The 17,103-nt window shown below is 37.8% G+C and overlaps 8 protein-coding genes across 8 annotated transcripts; 3 read left to right on the top strand and 5 right to left on the bottom strand.

Moving 5' to 3' along the window:
• Window positions 1–1,057: 1,057 nt before the first annotated feature.
• SAPINGB_P004491 (uncharacterized protein) lies at window positions 1,058–2,860 on the bottom strand (the record flags this gene model as incomplete). The annotated part of the gene is made up of 1 exon (XM_031999206.1): window positions 1,058–2,860. The coding sequence occupies one exon, from the start codon at window positions 2,858–2,860 to the stop codon at window positions 1,058–1,060; it is 1,803 nt and encodes a 600-aa protein (XP_031855097.1).
• Window positions 2,861–3,245: 385 nt separating this feature from the next.
• SAPINGB_P004490 (uncharacterized protein) lies at window positions 3,246–4,725 on the bottom strand (the record flags this gene model as incomplete). Its single annotated transcript, XM_031999205.1, has 3 exons — window positions 3,246–3,854; window positions 3,980–4,155; window positions 4,293–4,725. 3 exons carry the CDS (start codon window positions 4,723–4,725, stop codon window positions 3,246–3,248), a joined length of 1,218 nt encoding a protein of 405 aa, XP_031855096.1.
• A 151-nt stretch (window positions 4,726–4,876) lies between these two features.
• SAPINGB_P004489 (uncharacterized protein) lies at window positions 4,877–8,096 on the bottom strand (the record flags this gene model as incomplete). The annotated part of the gene is made up of 4 exons (XM_031999204.1): window positions 4,877–5,151; window positions 5,460–5,728; window positions 5,814–6,250; window positions 6,303–8,096. 4 exons carry the CDS (start codon window positions 8,094–8,096, stop codon window positions 4,877–4,879), a joined length of 2,775 nt encoding a protein of 924 aa, XP_031855095.1.
• A 1,487-nt stretch (window positions 8,097–9,583) lies between these two features.
• On the top strand, window positions 9,584–10,355 carry SAPINGB_P004488 (uncharacterized protein; the record flags this gene model as incomplete). The annotated part of the gene is made up of 3 exons (XM_031999203.1): window positions 9,584–9,643; window positions 9,856–10,070; window positions 10,118–10,355. 3 exons carry the CDS (start codon window positions 9,584–9,586, stop codon window positions 10,353–10,355), a joined length of 513 nt encoding a protein of 170 aa, XP_031855094.1.
• Window positions 10,356–10,431: 76 nt separating this feature from the next.
• On the bottom strand, window positions 10,432–11,970 carry SAPINGB_P004487 (uncharacterized protein; the record flags this gene model as incomplete). The annotated part of the gene is made up of 1 exon (XM_031999202.1): window positions 10,432–11,970. One exon carries the CDS (start codon window positions 11,968–11,970, stop codon window positions 10,432–10,434), a length of 1,539 nt encoding a protein of 512 aa, XP_031855093.1.
• A 564-nt stretch (window positions 11,971–12,534) lies between these two features.
• SAPINGB_P004486 (uncharacterized protein) lies at window positions 12,535–15,302 on the top strand (the record flags this gene model as incomplete). The annotated part of the gene is made up of 4 exons (XM_031999201.1): window positions 12,535–12,577; window positions 12,641–12,699; window positions 12,751–12,855; window positions 12,915–15,302. The coding sequence occupies 4 exons, from the start codon at window positions 12,535–12,537 to the stop codon at window positions 15,300–15,302; spliced, it is 2,595 nt and encodes an 864-aa protein (XP_031855092.1).
• A 201-nt stretch (window positions 15,303–15,503) lies between these two features.
• On the bottom strand, window positions 15,504–16,147 carry SAPINGB_P004485 (uncharacterized protein; the record flags this gene model as incomplete). The annotated part of the gene is made up of 3 exons (XM_031999200.1): window positions 15,504–15,556; window positions 15,658–15,933; window positions 16,018–16,147. The coding sequence occupies 3 exons, from the start codon at window positions 16,145–16,147 to the stop codon at window positions 15,504–15,506; spliced, it is 459 nt and encodes a 152-aa protein (XP_031855091.1).
• A 384-nt stretch (window positions 16,148–16,531) lies between these two features.
• On the top strand, window positions 16,532–16,972 carry SAPINGB_P004484 (uncharacterized protein; the record flags this gene model as incomplete). The annotated part of the gene is made up of 3 exons (XM_031999199.1): window positions 16,532–16,670; window positions 16,739–16,847; window positions 16,945–16,972. 3 exons carry the CDS (start codon window positions 16,532–16,534, stop codon window positions 16,970–16,972), a joined length of 276 nt encoding a protein of 91 aa, XP_031855090.1.
• Window positions 16,973–17,103: the final 131 nt, after the last annotated feature.

Here is a 17,103-nt window from a genome sequence, read left to right as displayed (position 1 = left end):
TCGTTCAATCAAACTCATTTGCTGGTAATTGCTAATTATGCATTTGAGAGTTAAACAAATGTGTTTTTTCATTGTTCCTACTAATCTTTACTTCCCTACAATTTCATTTCGTTCTGTTTGGTTGTTTCTGGAGATATTCCTTTCAGTCCTTTTCCTTCTTCTTCTAGCAAAGTACACTCAATCATAATGTATCTAGTTGGTTCCAGATCTCCATATTTGGAACTACAACTAGTTTATTTATTATTAAATTATAAAATAAAGCATCTGAGTTGCTATTTCCTGTAGTTAGGCTTTTAATTGTTTGTTTGTTTGTTTGTTTGTTTGTTTGTTTTTATTCAAGGGTTATAGAACTATATAACATCAGCATCTGCGCTATCTTTTTATTGTCTGACTATGTGACTTGCCGGTTTTCATTTGTACCTTTTTAGTACGGGTGGTTTCTGTTCTGTGCGTCTCCGGTAGCCCGGAAGATGGGCCCTGATGCCAGCTTACGAGGAACAGGGAGAACCAGTCTGTCGGTCCCAAAACCTTCCCAACCCATTTCCACTTATCTTCACGGACGCCCATGTATTTCTTAATCTCTTCCGTCAGAGATACGGCCCGCAATCACCTGCAGACTATTTAGACTGTACGGAAGAGTCAGCATTCCTGTAACCAGGGTAGCCTATGGTTTTCAGTCTAGGTGTATACTCCCGTACACATCCTCAGGAAAAGGGGGTATTCTGGGAATCAAACCCAGTATCTTCCGCTTTCGAGCGAACGTGTTATCCTTTACACCATCCAGCCCTTTCCCTTATGTATGCATTTAAATGGTTTGTTTGTTTGTTTTTATTCAAGGGTTATAGAATTATATAACATCAGCATCTGCGCTATCCTTCTTGTCCATACTATATATTTTTTCATTTTAATAATAAACTTTTAATTTTGCCTTCAACATTGCATCTCCAACAGCCCGAAAATAAGTCCTGATGCCAGCTTACGAGGAACAGGGGGTTAAAATAACCAAACCTTCCCAACCTATCTCCACTTGTCTTCATCAACGCTGTAATTGTATTTCTTAATCCCTCCAAGCAGAGATAAAGCTTACAATCTCTTGTAAGCCAGTTAAACTGTTTAAGAGAGTCGACATGTCCATCTCTGGAGATATCCGTTTCAGTCCTTTTCTTTCCTCTTCAAGCAAAGGACACTCAACTAAAATGTGATGAACTGTTTCCAGCTCTCCACATTTGCAGTTGTAACTATCCTTTTCAATTCCAAACTTTTTAAACCATGCGCCAAAGTTGCCATGGCCTGTGCGAAACTGAGTAATATTACTCAAGATCCTTCGACTATCTTTCTTCATGATCACTCCCGTAACCATTTTAGAAAGATTATCAGTACATTTCGACTCCACTGTGATATTATGATACCACAGATCCTTACTGCTGTTCCAATACATTTCCTGCCATTCTTCCATTGCTTGTTTCTTCAAAATTCCAATCGTCTGATTCTGTTGTTGTTTCAGTGTAAGAGGTTCAACCCTCTTGCATTTTCGTTTTTCATCCTTTTTAATCATGTAGTCTCTATCATCTTTCGCCAATATGTAAAGCGTGGTTAGCTTTGCAATTGGAGATTTCTCAATCAATGTTAACAAATGACCATTAATAGGATTAGTTTTGCTAATATTTAGGTGTAAACGAATAGCTTTTCGTGCCACCATAAATTTTAGCCTAATACTATATGGCATTATACCAGCTTCCTTTTGTAATACCGCAATAGGAGTTGTGCGATAAGCACCAACAATTCTTCTTAAAGCCATGTTCTGCATCACTTCCAACTTGTGGATTTCTCCTTTCAAGATTTTATGATGCCAAATTTCTAAGCCATATTCAACAATTGGTCTCACGCAAGCAATATACAGTGATCTGACTGCAGACCCTCGCATACCTTTTTGCACGCCTCCAAGATGCCAAATAGCACCAACAGCTTTTCTTGCTTTATTGATTTTATCCAAAATATGAGATTTAAAATCAAGCAGATTGTTCAAAGTAATTCCAAGCAATTTAACTTCCTTCTGGAGTTCACGAAGTTCTCCATTAGGTAAAGTAAGTTGCACTTTCTCTTCTTTAGGTTTCACATTTTTTGTAAAATGAATAAAACCCAATTTATCACCCAAATCAATTTTGGTCATTCTTGATTTAGCCCAATTACAACATTTTTCTAATATGTTGCTTAAGCTTTTGGTATTTTCTTCAATTTTACCTTCAACGGTAATAGTCACATCATCAATAAAGCCAAAAGGAGTTCCACCCCATTCTTTAATGGCATGATACATTGGTGTGGAATATATCAAAAAAAGTAGTGGTGAAATAGGTGAGCCTTGCGGAATTCCAGTACTAATTTTTTGCACTGATCCTTTTCTTCGGTCCATGAGCATACTAGCTTCTCTTTCACTTACAAATTGGTACGTCCAGTTTATAAGTGCTTTGGGTAGTTTCATATCCTCCATTGTGTGTGCCAATATATTTCTGTTAACATTATCAAAAGCTCCTTGAATATCAATGAGCATAGCTGAAATTTTTTCTTTACTAGTTTCAATTCTTTGGACAAGTTCCAAAACAGCATCAGTAGCACAATAACCTTGTCTTCCCCCATATTGCTCTGGTGGAAGTAAGTGTGTTGTAAGCTTGGTCATTCTTTTTTGTATAATTTTTTCCAGTACTTTAGATGGAATCTTAAGTAAGGAAATTGGTCGGTATGCTCTTGGCTTTGAATAGTCAGGTTTCTTAGGTTTAGGTATAACAACAATAATGCCATGTCTCCAAACTTTTGGGTGGTATCCAAACTTCACACAAGCTTGGAGAAGCTTGAATGTATGCATTTAATTGTTTGTTTGTTTGTTTTTATTCAAGGGTTATAGAATTATATAACATCAGCATCTGCGCTATCCTTCTTGTCCATACTATATATTTTTTCATTTTGATAATAAACTTTTAATTTTGCCTTCAACATTGCATCTCCAACAGCCCGAAAATAAGTCCTGATGCCAGCTTACGAGGAACAGGGGGTTAAAATAACCAAACCTTCCCAACCTATCTCCACTTGTCTTCATCAACGCTGTAATTGTATTTCTTAATCCCTCCAAGCAGAGATAAAGCTTACAATCTCTTGTAAGCCAGTTAAACTGTTTAAGAGAGTCGACATGTCCATCTCTGGAGATATCCGTTTCAGTCCTTTTCTTTCCTCTTTAAGCAAAGGACACTCAACTAAAATGTGATGAACTGTTTCCAGCTCTCCACATTTGCAGTTGTAACTATCCTTTTCAATTCCAAACTTTTAAACCATGCGCCAAAGTTGCCATGGCCTGTGCGAAACTGAGTAATATTACTCAAGATCCTTCGACTATCTTTCTTCATGATCACTCCCGTAACCATTTTGGAAAGATTATCAGTACATTTCGACTCCACTGTGATATTATGATACCACAGATCCTTACTGCTGTTCCAATACATTTCTTGCCATTCTTCCATTGCTTGTTTCTTCAAAATTCCAATCGTCTGATTTTGTTGTTGTTTCAGTGTAAGAGGTTCAACCCTCTTGCATTTTCGTTTTTCATCCTTTTTAATCATATAGTCTCTATCATCTTTCGCCAACATGTAAAGCGTGGTTAGCTTTGCAATTGGAGATTTCTCAATCAATGTTAACAAATGACCATTAATAGGATTAGTTTTGCTAATATTTAGGTGTAAACGAATAGCTTTTCGTGCCACCATAAATTTTAGCCTAATACTATATGGCATAATACCAGCTTCCTTTTGTAGTACCGCAATAGGAGTTGTGCGATAAGCACCAACAATTCTTCTTAAAGCCATATTCTGCATTACTTCCAACTTGTGGATTTCTCCTTTCAAAATTTTGTGATGCCAAATTTCTAAGCCATATTCGACAATTGGTCTCACGCAAGCAATATACAGTGATCTGACTGCAGACCCTCGCATACCTTTTGCACGCCACCAAGATGCCAAATAGCACCAACAGCTTTTCTTGCTTTATTGATTTTATTCAAAATATGAGATTTAAAATCAAGCAGATTGTTCAAAGTAATTCCAAGCAATTTAACTTCCTTCTGGGGTTCACGAAGTTCTCCATTAGGTAAAGTAAGTTGCACTTTCTCATCTTTAGGTTTCACATTTTTTGTAAAATGAATAAAACCCAATTTATCACCCAAATCAATTTTGGTCATTCTTGATTTAGCCCAATTACAACATTTTTCTAATATGTTGCTTAAGCTTTTGTATTTTCTTCAATTTTACCTTCAACGGTAATAGTCACATCATCAATAAAGCCAAAAGGAGTTCCACCCCATTCTTTAATGGCATGATACATTGGTGTGGAATATATCAAAAAAAGTAGTGGTGAAATAGGTGAGCCTTGCGGAATTCCAGTACTAATTTTTTGCACTGATCCTTTTCTTCGGTCCATGAGCATACTAGCTTCTCTTTCACTTACAAATTGGTACGTCCAGTTTATAAGTGCTTTGGGTAGTTTCATATCCTCCATTGTGTATGCCAATATATTTCTGTTAACATTATCAAAAGCTCCTTGAATATCAATGAGCATAGCTGAAATTTTTTCTTTACTAGTTTCAATTCTTTGGACAAGTTCCAAAACAGCATCAGTAGCACAATAACCTTGTCTTCCCCCATATTGCTCTGGTGGAAGTAAGTGTGTTGTAAGCTTGGTCATTCTTTTTGTATAATTTTTTCCAGTACTTTAGATGGAATCTTAAGTAAGGAAATTGGTCGGTATGCTCTTGGCTTTGAATAGTCAGGTTTCTTAGGTTTAGGTATAACAACAATAATGCCATGTCTCCAGACTTTTGGGTGGTATCCAAACTTTACACAAGCTTGGAGAAGCTTGAAAACCTTTCCTTAAAGTCTTTATTTAGCCATGCCATCTTTAAAACTTTGCCAGTAATTCCATCGTCTCCTGGAGCTTTATCATTTGGGGTATCAGCCAATGCAGAGTCAACTTCATCAAACTCTAATTTTGGCCATCGAGAATCGTCATCAATTTCAAACTCTCTATCAAGACCATGATCAATTTCAGGTAGAAGTGCCTTCCATATTTCATGTCTTTTTTCGTCAACAGTAGTAGTGAGAGTTCCATCTTCTTTTCTAATTTGTGGTATAATGGTATCATTGCTTTTGGATTAATATACTTCAAAATCTTCCAAATGTCATTTCCTTCTAAACTAGACAAATATTTATTCCATTGCTCAGTACTTGCCTCACGCAAACTGTGGTCAAAAATTTTTCTAGCTTTTTTCGCCTCTTCAATTTTTTTGTCGTTTCAAAGCCAAAGAAGGTTGTCTTTGACGGGCTTCCCTTTTAGCTTCTAGCGCTTTTTCTAACTTCTCCTTTAATTCTTGATTCCAATAGCGTTTGGACTTTTTCATCACCTTAACTTCCTTCATCGACTTTGCCATTGCTCTTTTACAACCTCCTCAAGAACTTTAGCTTGGTCATCAATTTGGTCAGTTGATTTTAGAGTTTTGTTATGCACATTAAAATCTTTAATGGCAGAAGAAAGCTCCTTGTCAAACTTTTCCCAATCTGCATTCTTAATATTCAATCTCTTCACCGAAGTAAAAACTTCATCCCCGTTTTTACTCTGAGACATATAAATGTCCCACTCCACAATTGAGTGATCACTTAGTGTATTTTCATCCACTCCACTAAATGAAATTCTATGAAGTAAGTCCACTGAGCCATAAACCAAATCAATATTGGTTCTATTGTTGTATGTTTTTTTGATTTCTTGGAGTAATTAACATCATATCATTTTCATGTAGCCACTCAACAACTTCATCTGCTTCCGTATTCGGACCTGCCCTTGACTCCCATTCCTTGTGATGTAAGTTATAATCACCTGCAATGACAATCTTTGAGTATTGTTCCTTGATCTCCCGTTTGAGAAACTCAAAAACCGGTGGCTCAGGGTATTTCTTGGATGGTTTCGGTTGATTATAGACATTGACAATTGTAATGTCTTTAACCAAAATGGTAACCATATCTCGATTTGTAAACTTTTCAATTTTAGTAGTTAATGCTCGTAAGTCAGAGTTAGACCTAATGTAAGTAATTGCTCTGCATTTATTTTTTTCTTTTCCAGTTTCTGTAAAGATTGGGATCCAATCTTTATGTTTAATGGGCCCATAGTTGTTAAAGTAAGGTTCTTGTAATAACAAGATATCAGGTTCTTTTTTTATCTAAGATAGTTTCAGTAATAGATTTCGATTTATGACAATTGAGTTGGAATACTTTATAATTCATTGGATGTAATAGAATTGTTTTCGTTTTCTTCCTCATTGATTCATCTAGTTCTTCAATATTTGTTTCTTTCATCGGTTCATCTTGTGAGTCGTCAGTGGAAACAGGATGGGCCTCATTATCCTTTTTGTCTGATTCATTTTTCAATAATCGTATCTTATTACGCATAGCTTGGAGTTCTTCAGGAGTTTTTTTTCTGCTAATAAAAGGTCTAACTTTAACTTTTGTGTACTGGATAATAAGATTATCAGCACACTTTGCATAGTCTTGGGCATTTCTGAATGAAACCAATGCTGTTTGGGTAAATTGGTTTCTGCTAATGATTTTGGGTTCGGTATTCAAAACAATATGGTAATCATTAAAATTGTAGAGAGTTTCTTTCAAGTCTTCAATCGATGCCGTATTAGGTATTTCCTGAAGTACAGCCTTGTACCAAGAATCTGTGTCAAGCACTGAATAAGTAGGGTCAACTTTGGGGATCCATTCTGCAGCTTTATCAGCAAAATCTTTGTCATTAAGTTGAACATATAAATGCCCTTTGACAGTATAGCCTATTTCCTGAGCCACCGGCTTTTGTGCAACCGCATCAATTTTCTTTCCAATCGCAGGGATATTAACTCTTTTCATGGTATCTGGAATTCTTATGCACACTCTAAAAGTGGGTTTGTCTTCATCAACTTTAGTTTCACGGTGTTGTTTTTGAGCCTTCATAATGTCTTTCAACTTTGGAGTTGCTCCATTTGGAGTTTTAGGGGTCAAAGCAAAAGGCAAAGTGTCGACTTTTCTTACCGCGCTCTTGATTTCCTTTTTTGCGTAGCTAAGTTCTTTGGTAGTTAAATCAGCCTTAGTTGAAATAGTTCCAACTTTGTATTCCATATTATCAACTCTTTTCTCAAGATTGTTGGTCATTTCTTTGAATTCCTTGATTTCAGTGTCGATAATTCTTTTGTTTCTTGCTTTTTCTTGAGACAAATCTTGGAGAGTCATCTTAGCTATTTCATCAGCTTTATGTTTCACTTTATCGCAATGATCCTTATTATCCTTAACTTCCTTTTTAAGTTTTTCAAACATTACATGTTTAACTTCTGTGTGGACCTGATTGTTTCTCAAAACATCAAGTTCTGAGCGAAGAGAATTCACTTGTCCTTCTGAAGCTTTAAGCTTTTCGGTCAAAGCAATGAGTTGTTTAGCTAACTCATTGTTTTTAAGTTCAAGATTTTGAAATTTTATTTCCCAATCTTCAATTGTAATACTCAAGTCTTCTTTAACAATAGACAATTCAACCAGAAATACATCCTTAAGTTTTAAGATGTATTCCCAGGCTTCAGAATTATCACCAAATGGATTTGCATCCGGCATGAGAACATCCATGTCACGTGATGGTGTTGCGTCAATTTCCACATCACCACCATCTGGTGAAGAGTCAAAGGTAGGGTTCAAGGTTGGACCAACATTCACAATAGGGGTTTCAACGGGGGTTTCGTGGTTTGAAGAAGCATTATGCTTATCATTCGATTCAAGCTTTTTGTGGATAGTTTCAATTTTTTTATGGGAGTCTGGTTTTTCATTATTTTTTTGGATTTTTGTCGAGGGTTTGATGTGATGAGCTTCATGAGAATGAGGTCCTCTGGAATGAGAACTTTCTTTCTCCTTCAGTTCAACAGCAATAATTTTTTGCATATCATTAATATTAGTCTGTTCATTATTATTGTCGGTATAATTATTGTCGGCAGGAGGGTCGCCGCCACTAAACGTGGTTTGGGTGTTGTTGGGGGGGTCTGACATGGTTTTTTATGCATTTAAAATTTGTTATTATTTTTACTTAAGTAATATCGTATCTTACTAAAGTATTCTAAAGTTTAATTTTTCAAGAAAGTTGCCCGCGTAGCCCAATGGTTAAGGCGTTAGACTTCTAATCTAAAGATTGTGGGTTCGAGTCCCATCGTGGGTGTTTATTTTTTTAGATATATCTTAGTATTTTTTTTATTTTAGAAAGTTGTTTTGAAGTTCGACTTCTTATATTTTTAAATTTATATCTTTGATAATTATAAGTCTACATGAATTTTTTTTTTTACAGTGAGTGAGAAAAAAAAATTGAACTTTATAGTGATGTTCTAAAATCAGTCTTACACATACAAACATTCAATTTTTTTTAAAATTTAGCGAACCTTAATCCCACCCCATACACTACATCAAAATTTTTCAAACCTTTTACTTTTGGCGAAAACAATAAAAAAATAATCATCCAAAATTAGGTAAAAATAAAAAATATATATAATGATACGAAAAACATGAGAAGTACGGGAATCGAACCCATGTCACTTGCTTGGAAGGCAAGTATGATAACCACTACACTAACTTCCCAAGTTGTGTTTTTGAAAGTAATTTTACTTTTAAAAACTAATCAATTTTTTCATACTTTTTTTAATTTGTTTTTTTTTTTACTTTTATAGCAGTCCAAGCAGAGATTGTAAGCTTTATCTCTGCTTGGAGGGATTAAGAAATACAATCACAGCGTTGATAAAGACAAGTGGAGATAGGTTGGGAAGGTTTGGTTATTTTAACCCCCTGTTCCTCGTAAGCTGGCATCGGGACTTATTTTCGGGCTGTTGGAGATGCAATGTTGAAGCCAAAATTAAAAGTTTATTATTAAAATGAAAAAATATATAGTATGGACAAGAAGGATAGCGCAGATGCTGATGTTATATAATTCTATAACCTTTGAATAAATACAAACAATTTTTTAGTCCTTTTTAGTCTTTTATAATATCGTTTTAAAAATTATGGGAAGTAACTATTCCATATTCTAGACAACAGATATAAATGGGTTGCAAAGCGGGAACAGGATAAATGATATTTCTTTAGAGATCAATCACTCAAAAGCATTAAATATTTTTTTTAGTTTCTTATAACTACTTAAAATCAAATCAAATCAAATCAAATCAAATCAAATCAAATCAAATCAAATCAAATCAAATCAAATCAAATCCCTAATAGATCTATTTTGATCTATTGTTTATAAGCTACATTGCTTTTTTGTATAAACTTTTTGAGAGACGTTTTTTGTTAGTGTTGATGGGGTTTGATGTTATTCAATCAAAATAACCGTTTGTTAACGCCGCACAATAGTCTTTAAAATTGCAGCACTATCACCAAAAAAAAAATTTGCATAAGCAAAAAAAAAAAAGTGTTCTGAATCACATTTCGAAGAACTCCTTTTGTTGTTCACACGCCTTTATTTTTAACCCTTAGATCACCAGTAAACCTACAAGATGAGCATTAAAGATACAGGGTCTGATCATTTCAAGCATATGCAAGAGGCTCTGGAGATGGTAATTAAAAAGGTTTTATGCTTTTAGAAATTTGTGGGACTACTGACACTTTGAGTAGGCCGAGCTCGCACTGAGTAAGGGTGAAGTACCTGTAGGTTGCGTTCTTGTACGTGACGGAAAGGTTATAGGCCGTGGCTTGAATGATACTAATCGAACATCTTGTGTAAGCTTATTTTCCTTGAATTCTGGTACTTATCTCTAACTAATACAAGGCAACCAGACATGCAGAATTCTTAGCTATCGATGAAGCATTGAAGGACCAAGACAGTAATAACGATGTAATTTCTGAATGTGATCTTTATGTGACAGTAGAGCCATGTGTTATGTGTGCATCAGCGCTACGGCAGCTTCGAATCCGACGTGTATTTTTTGGATGTGCTAACGATCGATTCGGTGGATGTGGTAGTGTGCTATGGATCAACCAAGGGTGAGTATAATTTACTTTTTTTTGACTTATTTCTAATAAAATATTAGTCCTGGTCCTGATCCCGAGTACAAATGTTATCCTGGGTTTTACCGTGAAGAAGCCATCATGCTGCTGCGCAAGTTTTATGTTCAAGAGAATGAAAAGGCGCCGGTACCACATACTAAGAAAGTGCGTGAACTCAAGTACAATATTGAAACCATGAGTTATAAACATTACGTACAAAGCTTGGAGGAGTTTATACAAGTATATGGAAAAGAAAATAAAGAGATTTATATTAATTCTTAAAAAAAAAAAATAAAAAAAGAAAAATAAAAAACGGAGGTAAAATCATTAAAACCCCCTTATTTCACGCGTTTCAATTCTAAGTCTTTAAAAGAGCTGACCATTCATGGATTAAGGACTGGTAGTAGTTGATATGGTTATCAGCAAGCGTACTTAAGGTTTCCTTCATTTCGTGGGCCTTTGTATTTTCGAAAATTGCAATTTCGTTAATGGCCAGATCCTGGAATGTATCAGAAGCAGTCTTCACATTGTCCACTTCTTGAGAGAGACTTTGAATTTTCGTTTCAAGCTTGCGTAAGCGCTCATTCTTTGCATTTTCATGGTCAATTCCTCGCATGTCTTCCATACGAGCACGGAAAAAGTTCTTTGAGCCGCTACCAATTTGCATTGCTTGTTTTTCCTGTTGCGCCTTGGCCAGGTAGTCAATGAGAGCTTCGTAGTCCAGTTGCTTTTGCTCGCGAAGTTTGATGAGAGATTTGATGGAAGTCACGTAGTTTTGCAAGTCGCGCAGAGAGATGATATATCCATTATCAATTTGATCGCGGAGCTGAAGTGTGGCTCGCGAGATAAACTCCGTGCCATTGGCAAAGGAAACAATTTCAGACTCAAGGTTCTTTTCAAGCCCAGCAAGTCGAATAAGTTGCTGTGAAAAGTCGTCAAAGTCACTAGAGATGTCACCTTTACGGCGCAAAACTCTGAGGAACGCACGCTCAACTTGAAGTAAGTTTTCGTCGAGCTTGTCCATCTTTGCTTTGACATCGATGAGTTCTTCATTAGGAGTATGAACTTTTGAAAAAGCATTAAGCAGTGAATCAGATAATCCATCCAGAACGCTTGGAGTTTCTGGTGAAGTCTGTTGACGGATTGCAAGTGAACGCTTGTAAGCGTGCCACTCGTTCGACTCAAGAAAAATAAGGTAGGTCGAAGCTTTACGTAAAATTGGATGCATAGAGATACGATCCAAGAACCGGTTCAAAGAAGCAGCGCGTTTTAGAGTAAACTCTGGGCCAAACCGATCACCCTTGATGTATTCAAGGCGGTTTTTATCAGGAAGTGGTGGAACAGCACAGGCAGGATACTCAGAAACAAGAAAACTATAAAGGAAGAAAAAGTCGGAAAACCGACGGCGAACTTTGACAAGGTGAGATTGAAAAGTCGGAACGTTTGTTTCAGTAGTGATAAGATACGAGATGTACGCATTCTGAGATCCATCTTGTTCTTTCTGGGGGTCGGTCACAGTTGAGTGAATAAAAGTAGTGGATGCCGTAGTAGAAGACTCTGTTGGTACAGAAGTATCACCAGAGATGGGCTCCGACTGAGCTGGTGGAACAGAGAAAGTATCATTAGAGTCAAGACTAATATTGAATCTTGGAGTTTCATCTTCATCGTCTTCATTATTTGTTGTGGTCAGGTCGGGTGTTGTAGCAGTAGATGTTAGCACGGTATGAGGGGCAGGAGCGAGGGGTTCGGTAGTGGTAGTGGCGTTGTCTTGAGATTCTTGCTGTTGGTTGTCCAACGACAACTCATCTTCTAAAGATATTTCAGCATCGGGTCTGTTATCGGTCCAAGGCTCTGAAGCGGAAGACTCAGTTTCGTTATCGGAGTTGTTGCTAGTCATTATGGTTGCTTTGATGGTTGGGATTGTTGGTGTTATTCATTTAATTGAGGCAACTTTGGTACTACGAGAATTGCGGCGGGGAAAGAGGGCTAAGCTAAGCTGAGCAAGATCACGTGATGATATTGACTAAATAATGTGTCATCAGGGTCAAGGGTTTCTAAGAAAAGCAACTCCTGTAAGACTAAACCCCTTAGCCCTGAAATCACCCGCCCTAACCCTGGATTTACAACAACCATTTTTAGGCTTGTGATGAGTGAAGCTCCTCAGCATGCTGTTGTTGTTCAGACAGGCAAGCAAAAAATTACACAGACAAGCAGGCAGGCAAACAGCCCACCGCTAAAAAAAAAAAAATATTCCTTAAAAACATTTGCTGCCACCAAAATCCACCACTACCACCAACATCATCACTCAAACCCTTTTTTGAGCCCAGTCACAAAGACATTTTTCACAGGCCTCTTTAGAATCCAGCGGTTCTTCGAAGTCTTTCTGAACTCGGCTGCTGTCTATTTTTCTTTATAGTCATCTTTTTTTGCATACATTTTTACACATACTACTTTCTCAACAATGGATCTCGCCTCCATCTTAGAAAACGCCATTCTGAGTTCTGGTATGTTTAATTCTTAAAAGAACCTTTTCAATTTTCATCTCTAACTGCTGCCTTATATTATAGACCAAGCTGTCAGAGCTCAGGCTGAAGCTGAACTTGAAAAAGCTGCTTCCGAGCACTTTGTAAGTCCAGATCCAATCCATACTAGTACAAGTTTGACTAACGCTCCATAGGTTCAATATCTTGCCATGCTCACAGAAGTCCTGGGTAATCCCCAGCGCAGAACAGAAGTCCGAATGCTTGCTGGTCTCGGTCTAAAAAATCAGCTTACTTCAAAAGTAAGTAAAATAAACAACTGTATTTTTTTTTTTTTTTTGATCTACTAACATTTTTTTAGGACCTTAGAACTAAACACATGCAAATAGAGCGATGGAACCAACTTCCTCTAGACGCCAAAACTCAAATTAAATCAGTAGCTCTTGAGGCTCTTAGTTCTTCTGATGAACGAGTCGGTAGATCAGCTGCCCAACTTATTGCTGCTATTGCCGATATTGAACTCCCTCTCAACGCTTGGCCCGACCTCATGCAAGTCCTCATTGCCAATACAGCCCCCCAAAATCCCTCCGAGGTTAAAAAGTCTGCCCTTTTGGCCATTGGCTACATTTGCGAGACTGCAGACTCTTCTAATCCCGGTGTGGTAGCCCAGGCTAGTCCCATTCTTACCGCCATTGTTCAAGGTGCTCAGTCCAGTGAAACGGATCCATCGGTGCGTCTTACTGCCATCAACGCCCTTGTCAACTCTTTGGAGTTTATCCGCGGCAATTTTGGTGTTGACTCTGAACGCAATTATATCATGCAGGTTGTTTGTGAAGCTACTCAGTCCGAAGATAATGAGGTTCAGGTGGCTGCTTTTGGAGCCATGGCTCGCATTATGAGCTTGTATTACCAGTACATGAGCTTTTATATGGAAAAGGCTCTGTTTAGTCTCACAGTTTCTGGTATGCGTTCTGAAAACGACCGTGTTGCTTGCATGGCTGTTGAATTTTGGAGCACTGTTTGCGAGGAGGAGCTTGAGATTCTCATGACAAGTGAGGACGAACACGCAGCTAAGCAAAACTACCAATTTGCTCAATCTGCCCTCCCAGAAGTACTGCCCACGCTTTTGAGCTTGTTAACTCGACAGGATGAGCTTGCTGATGAAGATGACTGGAACGTTTCTATGGCTGCTGGTGCATGCTTACAGCTCTATGCTCAAACTACCCAAAACGCTGTTGTTCCTACTACCCTCAACTTTGTTGAAGTCAACTTGGCTGACGAAGATTGGAAGAAGCGTGAAGCTGCTGTTATGGCATTCGGCTCTATTCTCGATGGCCCAGACTATGAAGAGCTTAAAGCCCTTATTGGACAAGCTCTTAACCCCATTGTTAGCTTAATCAACGACCAGTCGCTGCATGTACGCGACACTGTTGCATGGTGTCTTGGGCGTATGGCGGACCTTGTTATCGACGGTATTTCCATTGAGTCCCACCTTCCTTCTATTATCCATGCCATTGTTGTTGGTCTGAATGATGACCAAAAGGTTGCTGCCAACTGCTGCTGGACTATTATGAATCTCACAGAGCAACTTAACCACGATGGCCCTCAGGAAGACACGGCACCCATGTCCCAATACTACAACCCGTTGGTTACTGCGCTCTTGTCGCTGGCCACCAAGCAAGATAATGATGCTTCTGCACGTGCATCAGCATACGAGGCATTGTCAACACTGGTGATTTTCAGTGCCAATGACGTTCTGGACACTGTTCGTGAGCTTGCTACGCAGGTCATGCAGCGTCTTGAGGGCACTCTGGGAATACAGCAGCAGGTTGTTGGTATTGAGGATCGTGCGAGCTTGGAAGAGCTGCAAATCAATCTGTTGAGCTTGTTAACTAACATTGTGCGACGCATTGGCGAAGAGATTCCAGCGGCTGCTGATCGACTCATGGAGTTGTTTTTCAACATGTTGACTCATAAGCTTCCTAACACGCTAATTGAGGAGGACATTTTCATTGCTATTGGTGCTGTTGCAGGTGTCATTGGCCCTGAGTTTGAAAAGTATATGGAAACCTTTTTGCCCTTTTTGGTTGCCGCTCTGCAGGACCCTGATGCCCCCGCAGTACGCACGGCCATTGGTCTTGTTGCTGACATCAGTCACGCCCTGGGGCCTGCTGTGGCCAAATACAGCGAAAACATGATGACAATTTTGGGCAGCATGTTACAAGCGGCCAGTACTCCTAGGGACATTAAGCCTATGATTCTTTCATGCTTTGGCGACATTGCATCATCGATGGGTTCGTCGTTTAGCGTTTATTTGGACGTTGTTATGGCTGTTATCAGAGAAGCTTCGCAGCTGCAAACGACTGTTGAGTCTCCACCTGATTTTTTGGAGTATGTGTCTAGTCTGCGAGAGGCAATTGTAGATGCCTACGTGGGCATTGTCACCGGTCTGCACGACGAGCCTGGACAATTGTACCCACACCTTGGGTCTATTATGGAGTTTTTGCAGCTGCTCAATGCAGACGTGAGAGTAGTTAAGACCGAGTCAACTGTGCGGTCTGTGGTTGGTTTGTTGGGAGATATTGCGACCATGTACCCGGCTGGCTCTCTGGTTGAAATTTACAGTACACCATGGGTCACGGAGACTATTAAGAAGGCACGGACGGACCGGACTTATGGAAATAACACACGCGACACAGCCAAGTGGGCGCGCGAGCAACAGAAGCTTCACATTGCTGGAGCTCCTTAGGGTATTAAGGGGGAGAAGTAAAAAAAAAATATAAATACAGGGTTGAAATGAGTTTTTTTTTTTATATATATATAAGAAAACAAGTAAAAAAAAATTTAAATAAAAAAAATAATAAATAAAAAAATAAAAAAAATAAAAAAAAATAGCTATACTTATTTGTCTTTTTTTTTAATATAGTTTGAGAAGAAAAAAAAAATCTATTTAATTGCGATGGAATACTAATGCTTTGGGGTCATTGGGAAGACCATCAGGACCTAAATTGGTTAGTGTAAGACAGGTTTAAGAAGAAGAAGAAGAAGAAGAAGAAGAAGAAGAAAAAGAAAAAGGAGGAGTACGAAATAAGACACAGCCATACCTATATTATTTTCCTTTAACTTTTGGACAAAGTATTTTCTGCGAGCCTCGTCAAATGAAAGACTAGGGTCAGTATTCATTGCACGAACAATAGCTGCGCGTGCCTCTGTATCTAGACCTTGTCTTGAATCGTCACCATCAATATTTGCGGAAAGATCAAAGTTGGAAGACGACAATCCGGCGCGGTAATCGTCAAGGAAAGAAGATGCTTCATTAAGAGATGAGCGGGATGCAGCTGCAGAAGAGCGATACCAAGGAAGTGAGGAAAATATGGGGACTTGGAAAAGGTGTGAAAAATGGATATTAGTAAAGGGAAAATAAGAAGGGCATTTGGAGTTGATTGGGAGAAAAGTTCACGTACGCCAACGGGACCGGAAGATAAAAAGAATTGTAACAAAAAGAAGGAAAACAATGACGAGAACAACTGGGTGAAAAAATAGAGTAAGCGAGATCTCAGGGATTGAAAAGGAAGCTGCAGCGAGAGAAACCATGATGGAGGTTTTGTGTATAGTATGATTTGAATGTTGTTGGTTATATATATTATTATGGGCAATCCAAGTTTAAACAGAAAAAAAACAAAAAACAAAAAACAAAAAACAAAAAAGGCTGGAATGTTTTGGTGGAGTTTTGGAATTGCAGGTTGTTTAGAAGGAGCATACTAAGGAACAGTTATGGAAGCTATTTAAATAAAATATGTGATGACTAAGATCTTAATGTGGCGATTATTGTTGAAAGAAAAAAAAAAAAAAAAAAAAAAGTGCCACCTCCATTCATTTTCCATTCTCTCCATATTAACATTAAAAAACAAAATCAAACAATCTATAATCAAAACCTCGCTTTTACAACAACAACAACAACCCCCAAAAAAAAAAAACATGTCAAGCCAGAAACAAGACCAGCCAGAAGCTAATGGCGCCACCACTACCACAGCACCTTCTGAGACTAAAGATGAAAGTGTGCGCGCTCTTGTATCATTAGAAGAAGATGACGAGTTTGAGGATTTCCCAGTTGAACGTAAGTATCAATGTTTACTTTTGATTGATTGATTGAATGATTGATCAACAAACTAACAAAATATTTAGAATGGAATGACGGAGATTTGGACCCAGAACTGGCAGAAGGTGGCGAACGACTTTGGGAAGAAAAATGGGATGACGATGATGCCGATGACGATTTTGCGGCGCAACTCAGGTACGTTTTATTCACGGAAAAAAAAAAAAAAAAAACCAAACCATCAAACATCAAACATCAAACATCAAACATCTAACTTTAACTATCTTATTTCTAGAGAAGAATTGCGAAAAAATAGTGTTTAAATAGGAATAATAATCAAAAAAAAAAAAATAAATTTCATACAATACAATTGACAATCATTGTTTTTTTTTTTTTTTTTTCTTTTCTTTTCTTTATTTTTCATTTATTATACTTCCCCCATTATATCTTGTAT

Source organism: Magnusiomyces paraingens (assembly GCF_902498895.1).
Source record: "Magnusiomyces paraingens strain CBS 517.90 genome assembly, contig: contig3, whole genome shotgun sequence".
NCBI classification, from domain to species: domain Eukaryota; kingdom Fungi; phylum Ascomycota; class Dipodascomycetes; order Dipodascales; family Dipodascaceae; genus Magnusiomyces; species Magnusiomyces paraingens.
Note: the sequence above shows the minus strand (reverse complement) of the source record. Positions and strands in the feature narration are given on the sequence as shown.